Here is an 11,513-nt window from a genome sequence, read left to right on the forward strand (position 1 = left end):
CACTCCCGAAGTAACTCATGTATGAGGAAAGCGGACAGTAGATTAAGGTGAGACTCGTTGTCATAACCAATATTTTGAATACCGTTTTAGTGACCGTTTCGGTCGAGGCATTAAAACGAGATATTTCAGCAGCGGTATCATTTTGGATACCGTTTTGGAATAGTCTGGTCTGAATTGGGGGTCCAAAACTAGCCTGTAGTTTGAAGAAATGAAAAAAAAAAGAAGTAAAGGCCGAAATCTGAAATATTGGCAGGTACAAAACTATACCCTTCTTTGTACTGGCTACCCGGCGGCCGGTACAGGATATTTCGACTGTACCGGCTAGTAAGAAAAGAAATTTAAAACCTTGGTCCTGACACCACCCTGTTGACACCTTACTTTTGGGAACTTCCGCATGCGGGAGGGAAATATGGAGAACCCTTTAGGGTAGAGGTGTCAAATCGTGTTAACGGATGGTGTTTGTGTCGTGTCAAGGCATGTATATTATACTATATGGGTCAACCTGAACACGACCTGTTAAGTTTATTGTGTCAAAATCTCAAACCCTAACACGATCCATTAACATAACGGGTTGACACACACGACTCGTTTTGACCCATTAGTGAATACTACGAAATAGGTTAACACAACCTGACCCATTTCAATCCGTTTATGTAAAAGGGTTAAACATAAATTAACTCGTTTAACCTGATTAAGTTTAGCATAATTTTATATAAATGTTAAAATCACAATATCTATAAAAAAAATGTAAACCTAACTACAAGTCCAAAATTATAATTCAAATAATAAAAATATCGAAATTAAAATCCCAACAATTTTTCTTTTAGTATAAGGGTATAATTGTAATTTTAACTTTCTTAATAGGTCATAATGGGTCGACCCGTTATCACCCCATTAAGTAATCGTGTCTTAACAAGTCAACCCGTTTTGACCCGAATCCGATCTCATGATAGCAGGCATGAAAGGGCTCAACAGGGAACACCTCCTAGATAAAGTGAGTTAGGGAGCCACGCCACATTAAAGAATTTTGATAGAACGAACAGTGGAAATGACATAGACTTCTCAAAGCCATGTACAAGTTGCTCTCACAAAAAACCTAGTATAAAAATGATCTCCAAGTACGAAATGCTCTCTGATTCCTCTAAACTTACGCACAAATTACTAAGAAGATATACTAACTTTAGCATCGGAGACTCCCCGGCTACCGCCAAGGCCCCCTTTCTCCGTGTTTGCGTAATTGTGTAGGTGAAAGCTCGAAAACCCGAATTGTTAGAACCTGACCCAAAGGCGCATGAAACATGACGTTAATAGTGGCGCCGTATGTGGGATCTCTATAGACTTCACGTGTCCTTCGCATGTTTGTGACAAGCCATTTCCAGAAAACTCGGGGACAAGAAGAAACAACGTCAACAAACATGGAAGCGAGACTCGCCGCAATGGAACAATTGATGGGAAAACTAACTACCAAGGTGGAGACCAAGCAACAATGAAGTGGAACCAAGCAACAACGAGCACGTGGGACCCAGGAACGCAGGAGAAGGAGACAAAAAAGAAGAAGAAAGGAAAAACATGCAGGTCATGGCATGAGAGCATTACGTGCGAGAGTTGAAACCTAAGAGCGTCGAGGTACATGTGGTCCACTTCTCGATCGGTGACCACGACCTCCCACCCCTGCCCGAGTAGACCCTGGTGAAAGGGGAGGTCCGAAACGAGCAGGGGCTCTGGAAGGTGGAGACAGACGAACCGTTCGAGTTGATCCCCTTAAACCCGAGCTGTCTGGAAGCTACCGTCAGATTGGCAACGGGATCACACCCGACATGAAAAGTGCCATACAACAGCTCCTCATGAAGCACTATTACCCTGAATCAACCTGATCGTCGACTCCACGGCAGGTCACCTCATGCTCAGCTTTATGGACGCCTACTTCGAGTACAACCAGATCCGCATGAACCCGAGCGACAAGGAAAAAACCTTGCTCATCACCGATCGAGGATTATACTGCTACTCGGTCATGTCGTTTGGACTAAAAAACACGGGGGCCACCTACCAGTAGTTGTTCAACCGTATGTTCAAAAATCAAATCGAGAGAAACATGGAGGTTTACGTAGATGATTTGCTGGTCAAAAGCGGGACCCCAAGCAACACTTGGACGACCTTCGCGAAGCCTTCACGGTATTAAGGCAGTACCAGATGAAGCTGAACCTATCAAAGTGCGCCTTCAGTGTAGGCTCTGAGAAATTTTCGGAATTCATGGTATCTGAACGAAGGATAGAAGCTGACCCGGAGAGAGTGGAAGCCATACTCAGCATGGACCGGGGATGAAGAGTGTGACCACGCGTTTGAAGCTCTCAAGAAGTACCTCACTAGCCCTCCGCTCCTCAGCCAACCTAAGTGTGGAGAAACATTGATCCTATACCTATTAGTCTCCCCACAGGTAGCTTCCTCGGCCCTAGTAGGAGACGAAGGTGGGGCCTAGAGGCCCGTGTACTACACAAGCTGGCCATATCAAAGAGCAGAAGCCAGGTACCCCCACATAGAGCAACTTGCCTTCACCCTAGTGGTGACTACTCGAAAACTTCGATTGTACTTCCAAGCACACCCAGTAAGGGTCCTCACTGAGACTCTCTTGAAGAAGATCCTACAAAGACCGGACGCCTCAGGTCGCCTTACGAACTAGGCTGTAGAGCTGAGCGAGTTTGACATCGAATACTTACCATGGAGTACTATTAAAAGGCAAGTGTTGGCTGATTTCGTAGAAGAATTCACCGATTTCCCAGAAGGGGTCGAACATGCACCTCTTATGAAGCCCTGGTAGATCTTTGTTGACGGCTCATCCTACTGGGCTGGTGGGGGTAAATATAATTACGGACGAAGGTGAAGAGCATAATTATGCTGTCAAGCTGGCATTCAAAACCACTAACAATGAGGCAGAGTACGAGGCGTTGTTCTCAGATTAGGAGGCCGCCAGATCTCTAGGCACCAAGGAGGTAGAGGTGCGAGCCGACTCTCAAGTAGTGGTCAATCAAGTGCAGAGCGAGTTCACTGCGAAGAGCAAGAAATTAAAGAAATATATGATGCTTATAGAAGCTGAGCATGCCCACTTTGAATACTTTTAGATCCAACAAGTGTCGAGAGTTGAGAATCAAAAGGCGGATAAATTGGTGCGAACGATGTTTGGGCAAGAAAATGCTCTCTTGCCAGAAGGGACAGTGGTCAGGACTGTCGAAATACCAGCCATGGGGATTGAAGTGGTGGAAGTAAAGCCGGGAGCTCTAGAATGGGCATTTGATATTATTTGGTATATAGATGCCAATGAGGTACTCGACAACAGACATAAGGCCAGAAAGATCAGGAATAGAGCGGTGCGTTACACCTCAATCGAGGGGGTCCTATACCGAAGAGGACATTCTGCACCTCTCCTGAGATGCATCTCATTTAAAGAAGCCCAATACGTACTGGCATAAGTGCACAAGGGAATTTGTGGCTACTACTCCAGAGGAAAAGTGTTGGCAAGCAAAGGAATGAGGGCGGGGTACTATTGGCCTCGCGCCTTGCTAGACGCCGAGGAGTACGTATGGAAGTGCAAGAAATGCCAAGAATACTTCAAAGTGCCCCATTGCCTGCGAGAAGGATTGACGTTGATCATCTCGCCATGGCCTTTTGCCTAATGGGGAATCGGTCTAGTAGACCTCATTCCTCCAGGTAAGGGAGGAGTAAAGTTTGTAGTAGTGGCAGTGGATTACTTCACTAAGTGGGTAGAGGATGAGGCGTTGGTGACGATCACGACAAGCAACATCACGTCTTTTTTGTGAAGACGGTCATCTGCAAATTTGGCATCCCCACGCCATCATATTAGATAATGCTAGGCGGTTCGATTTCGACCACTATCAAGACTGGTGCCGAGAGTTAGGAATCGAATTCCGCTACTCGTCTCCAGAACATCCCCAATCCAATGGGTAGGTGGAGGCGACCAACAAGACTTTGATGGGATGCAAAAAAAGAAGCTTAGCGACAAAAAGGGCACATGGGTGGAAGAACTTCCCAGGGTCTTATAGGCATACCGTGTCACGGTAAGGACCTCGACGGGAGAAACTCCCTTCACCCTCACTTACGGTCATAAGGCGATGCCGCCAGTCAAGGTCGAGATCTCAACCTACAGGGTACAACACTTCAAGCACAACTCCAACGTCGGATGACTAGAAGAACAACTTGACTTGCTGGGTGAGGTTAGGCTTGAGGCAGAAGTAATAACAGCCGTCAACAAAAGAAGAGCAGAGAGATGCTTCAACAAACGTGTGCGACCAAGGGCGTTCAGAATCAGGGACCTCGTGCTAAAATAGATAGGAACAACTACCCGAGACGAAGGAATGCTAAGCCCACGATGGGAAGACTCCTGGTCACTATCAACAACTGTTCAGGCTCCTACTAGCTCTGAGACTCCCAAGGGAATGAGCTGCCACACCTCTAGAACGTTGAACACCTATGGAAGTTTTATTGCTAAAAAACTTTGAGATATGTAATTTGCATTTCCATGTCAATAATGTAAACTCCATTAATGAAAGTGTGACTTTTAGGGATAAAATACGTATCGCCCATCAGCATACCTCCTCCAACGAAATCTCCACCAAAGCAATCTCCATCGACATAATCTCCATCGACGTAGTCTCCATTAGCGTATCTCCACCAACGAAATCTCCATCAATGAACAATTGAAAGGATATAGGCTCCTTAAAGCCAGTACAAGCTGTCCCCACTAAAAACCTAGTATAAAATTTGATCTCCGGTACGAAGAACGCTCTCTGATTCTTTTAAACTTACGCACAAATTACTAAAGAAATATACTAATTTTAGCATCGGAGACTCCTCGGCCACCACCAAAGCTCCCATTTCTCCGTGTTTGCTTAAGTGTGCATGTGAAAGCCCAAAAACCCGAGTTGCCCAGCCCAAATGTGCGCGAAACACGACGTTAGCAGGTTCGTTTTGAATCTTCAAGGACAATGAAAAGAAAAATGTAAAATGAAACATGTTCTTATCCTAAGCATAGGCATCAATTTATTCATTTTTGTTTCGTTGTCAATTATTTGATCTTCTTTATTTTTTTTTAAATGCTTTATCACCTCATGTAGGAGCCAAACTTCTTGCTAATTTCTTCCCACATCAGCAAGGATATGTGAGTGTGTGTGTACGCAGACACATACACAAGGACAACAATATGTATAAAGAGATCATATGCCTTTTTGCAAACAGAACCTGCAAATCAGGGCGCACATTTGGTCTCATCCATAAATGTTAGGCCAGATTTCATTTCATCTTGGGGCGGTCAATTCAGTAGTCTCCAAGGCCTTCCTTTTGAAGCTGCAGAGAGTATTTCCGAAAGTCTTCTGTAGTTACATGGAGTCTGAAATCTATAGTGAACAAGAACTTCATCTCCAACCTGTTCATTTCTGCTGTGCTCACTCCTCCCACTTTGGCATAGTAGGCATTGTCGTAACAGCTGCAATTCATTCATTCAACATTTCAGTATGGATAAGACAAAAGACACTAAATCAGATCGGGAATGCAACCATGACCCAAGAAACTGAAAATTAGTGTGAACAGGGGGGGTGGGACATTATAGAGAGTAGCTAAAATCATGGCTGCAGGAGTTCTTACTCATCATCCATGAACTTTGCAGCAACCATGATTGTTGTGATCAGAAGCCGGTGAGCGTTGAGGGTTGTAAGATAAGCGTTGGTGCGTAGAGTGAATCTTTCGAGGTATATGTAGACAAAGCAAGAAGGGCTGCAGCTACTGTACTTGAAAATGCGTTCAATATACTGTTGAATGCTTAAGTTTGGTGCTCTCAAACCATGGAAGATGGTTACTGTATCCTTCTTCTTTGATACCTTTAATGATTTCTCGTTTCTGTAAATGATTCTCTGCAGAACAGAAGAAACAACTAAAATAACTCGGGGAATTCCTGAAGGACCCTTTTGATCATATTCATCCACCTCTAGTCCTAGAGATGCATAAATCTCTTCATCTGATTCAACAGCCTTGCTTTTGAAGGCCATTGTTCCTTATTATCTAACTTGAACTGTACTCTATATATGTATATATACACGCTCTGATCATTGAGAATTTTCGTGAGAGAATAATGATCAGATCGATTATAACTGTATAATCGAAGGAGGGATATTAATATATTCTTGACAAATGTTTGCAACAAACCTAAAGTAGCTTTGGCAAACTGATTCTTTTCTTGGAGGTTATAAAGTCATGATCAGTAGTAGACACAAAAGAATATATATACATGATTTAAGAGATAAAAGAATTAATTCTATTCGTGTTAGGCCAATTGGACAGAATAATATTATTCGAGGTTTCAAGTTTTGATCTAGAGCATTAAAGGGGTGCTATTATGGCATCTACTGAGGTGTATATATATATATATATATATATAGTCCCTTTAATTTATTACATATATATAATATTGTGTTAAATATGATCATAAATTATTAAACAATGAGATGATCCCAACCATTAAATTTGAAACAACGCTTAGGATAAATGATCAAATATATTAATTAATTAATATATAGATTAATTCATTATTTAATATTGATTATTACTGATCTTATCCGGATGAAATAAGAGTTGCCTTTTTCGATCGTCATGTCATTCTAATAATACCCGTATTTAATATTTATATCAATAATTTCATACTTCTGATCGTGCCAAATAATTTTCCGTACGTTGAAAATTCTACAAGGGGGGAATTAATATATGATCTATACATAATATATATAATATTCTCTTGGCCTAAAATTATAAAAAGTTAAAAAATGAATAATTAAATTATCACGCACCATATATGAGAGCACTTGATCAGCACAACATGCATGTACACCAAAGACCAAACCACAGAGAGAGAGAGAGAGAGAGAGAGAGAGAGATGACAAAATCAACGTGCAGCCATGCAAACCTTCCTATTAAACCCTTGAATTCGAGTACTATAAATGCCTCATCTTCAAAGCTCCCCATTAACAAAACACCCAGACACAAGACGTGGGGATTGAGCTCAATCAATGGCTTCCAAACCCTTCTTTTCTTCTAAATTACCAAAACCTTTCCTCTTGACCTATCTACTCTTTCTCTGCCTTGCCCTCTTGTTCCTTGTGCTATCTTCCAGGCCCAAGCCAAACCCTTCCGCCAGTCACCAGCTGCTTCAAAACAAGGTCGAAGTCCCCGTCAATGGGTTCGATGATCATAATATTGTTGCAGAAAAAACTAAATTCAAGGTGGGTTTGGTTAATGTAGATCATCATGATGATAGGATAGCGACTGCATATGAACTGCTAGGGTTGAAAGTGTCACAGACGGCAACTGTCCACGTAGGTTTTGAACGTGTGGCTGAGAACTTGAAATGGGAGGACTTCTTCCCTGAGTGGATTGATGAAGACGAGAAGTGGGGTCCACCAAAGTGCCCGGAGATACCGATGCCGAGGCTGGAGGATTACGATGAGCTCGACGTGGTTATAGCTAGGGTTCCATGTGGGATGGTCAAGGAGATGATCATCAAGGAAGCTGGGATTAGGGATGTGTTTAGGTTGCAAGTTAATTTGGTTGTGGCTAATCTGGTGGTGGGGAGTGGTGGTCGGTGGGGGAGGCATGATGTTAATCGGACGGTGCAGGTGATGTTTATAGGAACTTGTGGGCCAATGGTGGAGATTTTCAGATGTGATGATGTTGTGAGGCAGGAAGGGGATTATTGGGTGTATAAGCCTGAGTTGAGGAGGCTGAAGCAGAAGGTCCTCATGCCCTTTGGGTCATGCGAGCTTGCGCCTGCGCCTTACACACAGACGACAGGTACGTTTTAGTTCATTCATGAGACTTTCTTTGTTCAAATCGATCTATTATTATAATTGGTTTGAACTTATTAGAGAAGAATTATGCTTTCTTTTGGGTCCCTTTTAATATTCTTAAATATTTTTGGTTGGTATTCGGTAGAGGCCAGATTTTAGTTTATTCACAAACTGTGACGAACTTAAACATGCATGTCATGATAATCACGATGTTTATAACAAATATTAGGTATTCTAGTACTCTCAGAATACCTCACTACTATTCTTTATTTTATTATTATTTTTTACATATTTTTTTACTATTATTCAATATTCTATTATTACTTTTTTCATTATTTTTTCAGACAAACATTCTTAACACTTCTTAAATATTCTCACTACCCAAACATACGTGGGTGAAAGAATTTAATTCTTGGTATATATATAGTTTTATGGGTGAAAGAAAAGAGAACTACTATAGCTAATTATATTAGGATTGAATTATATTCCAAGTATTTTAATGAATTGATTGAATAAATTGGAGAATTTAATAAAGGACAAGTAGATAGACTCGTTCATGACATGCATAATGTTTCAAACTTCAAAGCATAGACTATGCTGCATGCATATTGGGAAAGAATTTTGGGTGAAGGAAAATTCAGGCTTGGCGGCTAGCTGGTTTTAGTCACCATAAATATTTCTAGCATTTCAACACGTACGTTGAAATGACATTGAGCAGGTACATGTTGATTTTTGGAAATTTCTTTAATACAAGTTATCAATCGATCGAAGAAGAGACGTGCAAGTTATCATGTTTTGGTCTGCTGGTCGACCTGCATGCTCGCTCAAATCCATTCAAATTCAGTGGTTCGATCTCATGAATCTCATATGTTTATGAATTGATTATAAGAACGGCCAGGCCTTGAACATTCACATTATGTGGGCATTTGAATTGGGCCGACTTGGTCTCATGATTGATGATCAACAGCCGTATTTTCACAAGGCCAGCCCCGATCCATATATAGATTAATCTTCGACCATAAATAATTAACATATGTTAATTAGTTTGAGTTTCGGTATATATCGGATAATATTTAATATTTGTTGAAGTGTTGAAAGTCCTATATTTATCTCATATATATCCATCTTATAATTAGCACAGCACAAATTCTACAAGAATGCGTCAAGACATTAATTTCATATATTCAAAACCATATATTAAAAAATCTATTCGTGTTTAAGCTTATTTCTAGATGTGACTAATAAATTATGAGTAATGCTACATACAATCGTAAAGTGTGTAAGCATTATGCAATCGCTTTGAAAAAGAGTGAGATCTATTATTAATTATTTTTTTCATGTGGGTCCCGTATTTATATTTTTTAAATGATTGCGCAGTGCTTGCACACTCACAACTGCAACTATCATTTTTCATAAATTATTATGAGAAGTATTACAGTTACAAAAAGATCTTATAAAAATAAATTTATAAACTGATACGACTTTTTATGATACGTTTGATCTACTTTATAATAAAAATAATTTTATAATATAATATATCATATCTAGTTTGTGAGTTTATTTTTATAAAATATTTAATTTGTGGCTAAAACATTTCTCTTAATTAAAGTAAGGCCCACAGTAATGAAAAGGAATAGAGAAGGTGACAAACTCATGTAATGCTTTTGATTTTTTAGGTAAAGATGTAGGTATGAGGCACGCTATTAATTCACAGTACTCAACGCAATGGGAATTACACAACTCCCACGCGTACCACCAAAGGGAGGCCTATGTGACGGTCCTCCATTCTTCAGAAGCATATGTTTGCGGCGCAATTGCCTTAGCCCAAAGCATCATTCAGAGCAACTCCACCAAAGACCTCGTCCTCCTCGCTGACAACTCCATCTCCTCCAACTCGATCAGAGGCCTCAGAGCTGCCGGATGGAAGATCAAACGCATTCAACGCATCCTCAGCCCTTTTGCCAAAAAGGGTTCCTACAATGAGTGGAACTACAGCAAGCTTCGAGTGTGGCAACTCACTGAGTACGACAAAGTTATATTCATCGATGCTGATCTCTTAGTCTTACAGAACATAGACAAGTTTTTTGCACACCCACAACTATCTGCTGCGCCGAACGACAAGGTGATATTCAACTCCGGGGTGGCCGTAATCGAACCATCGATGTGCATGTTCAAGGACTTGTTGCAGAAAAGATTCAAGTTGGGTTCCTATAATGGTGGAGATCAAGGGTTTCTGAATGAAGTTTTTACGTGGTGGCACCGGTTGCCGAAAAAGCTGAATCATCTCAAAGTTTATGGAGGGAAGAAGGCTGGAGAAGAAGATCATCAGCATGAGATGCCAAAAGATGTGTATGCAGTGCATTATTTAGGGTTGAAGCCATGGATGTGTTACAAGGACTATGACTGTAACTGGGACATGTTGGATCATCATCCATTTGCGAGTGACTCGGCTCACCGGCGGTGGTGGAAGGTGTACGAAGCCATGCCGAAGAGCCTGCAACCTTACTGCGGGCTCACGGCGAAGATGGACGCAAGAATAAGGAAATGGAGAGGGAGAGCCAGGGAAGCCGGATTCCCTGATGGGCATTGGAGAATCATGGTTAAAGATCGAAGACGACGCCATTATGTACAGTAAGCAAACAGGGGATGACAATTAAACTCCAATGCCCTTGAATCCCAAACCATTCATTATCATGATCATGATGAATAACAATCCATTCATGTTCATGATTTTGGCCGAGACCCGGCCATAAATGTGGTGGCCGGTATCTCTCGTTTTTTTTTTTTTTTTTTTTTTTGAGCTGAGATAATATTTCTCGTTTTGGTAAAGGAACTTATGTAAGTACTAGTTCCCTTATAGGAAAAAATATAAACCTTTTTTCATAACTATTTTATAAATTTCTTTGAAATTAAGAATAATCATGTACAATTCAAATTACTTTTATAAATGGAATGACACACTTATGTTGATAAATGATAAAATGACTTGTAAAAGGATTGTAAGTACGTTGTAGATGTATGATTACCATACTTTGTAACTAATTTGATGATTCCTAAAAATTATCAAACACTGAATAGTTTGAATCTTGGATCGGAAAAGAGTATACCACCAACATCAAGACCGTTACTGCTAGCTTCATTATAAGAAAAATAGGTATTTGTGACCATTTTTTTTGCGACGAAATAGATTATTTATGACGAAAACATATTCATTTTAACTGGAAATAATCATTTTACTGAAAATAACTGATCGCAAATAGACAATTTTCTTATACTGCTTGAGCTTACACATAAGTTTACTAGTGATGTTTTAAGTTGTGATATACTTTTTTTTTTATATATAAAATGTAATATTAAGGTATCTTTGTTATCGCAGATGAGATAATATGAAATTAAATAAGTTGAAATTAAAGTTAAAAGTTGAATAAAATGTTGTTAGTATATATTTTTTAATATTAATTTTTGTTTTGAGATTTTAAAAAGTTAAATTGTTTATTTTATTTTGTATGAAAATTTGAAAAAATTATAATAATTAGATGAGATGAGTTGATATGAATTGTGAAAATATACTATTCCTAAGATTTTATTATTTACAAGTCAGGCGTCTCGAGTTTTAAAAAAACATGACAATATTTATTTCTATTCAAATATTTTTCCATTGGAATAAAA

The 11,513-nt window shown here is 39.9% G+C and overlaps 2 protein-coding genes across 2 annotated transcripts; one reads left to right on the forward strand and one right to left on the reverse strand.

The window, feature by feature from the left end:
* Positions 1-5,029: 5,029 nt before the first annotated feature.
* Positions 5,030-6,172, reverse strand: LOC121259024 (cyclin-P3-1). Its single transcript, XM_041160495.1, has 2 exons — positions 5,653-6,172; positions 5,030-5,494 (listed from the first exon to the last, which is right to left on the reverse strand). The coding sequence occupies exons 1-2, from the start codon at positions 6,051-6,053 to the stop codon at positions 5,326-5,328; spliced, it is 570 nt and encodes a 189-aa protein (XP_041016429.1). The 5' UTR covers positions 6,054-6,172; the 3' UTR covers positions 5,030-5,325.
* A 704-nt stretch (positions 6,173-6,876) lies between these two features.
* LOC121259128 (putative UDP-glucuronate:xylan alpha-glucuronosyltransferase 5) lies at positions 6,877-10,543 on the forward strand. The gene is made up of 2 exons (XM_041160623.1): positions 6,877-7,848; positions 9,521-10,543. The coding sequence occupies exons 1-2, from the start codon at positions 7,068-7,070 to the stop codon at positions 10,477-10,479; spliced, it is 1,740 nt and encodes a 579-aa protein (XP_041016557.1). The 5' UTR covers positions 6,877-7,067; the 3' UTR covers positions 10,480-10,543.
* Positions 10,544-11,513: the final 970 nt, after the last annotated feature.

Source organism: Juglans microcarpa x Juglans regia, chromosome 4D, assembly GCF_004785595.1.
Source record: "Juglans microcarpa x Juglans regia isolate MS1-56 chromosome 4D, Jm3101_v1.0, whole genome shotgun sequence".
Lineage (NCBI taxonomy): Eukaryota > Viridiplantae > Streptophyta > Magnoliopsida > Fagales > Juglandaceae > Juglans > Juglans microcarpa x Juglans regia.

Coding starts and splice junctions, on each gene's coding strand:
- LOC121259024 (XM_041160495.1), bottom strand. CDS start 6,053: ATGGCCTTCAAAAGCAAGGCTGTTGAATCAGATGAAGAGATTTATGCA. Junction 5,495..5,652: donor GCAAAGTTCATGGATGATGA/GTAAGAACTCCT, acceptor AATGAATTGCAG/CTGTTACGACAATGCCTACT.
- LOC121259128 (XM_041160623.1), top strand. CDS start 7,068: ATGGCTTCCAAACCCTTCTTTTCTTCTAAATTACCAAAACCTTTCCTC. Junction 7,849..9,520: donor GCCTTACACACAGACGACAG/GTACGTTTTAGT, acceptor TTGATTTTTTAG/GTAAAGATGTAGGTATGAGG.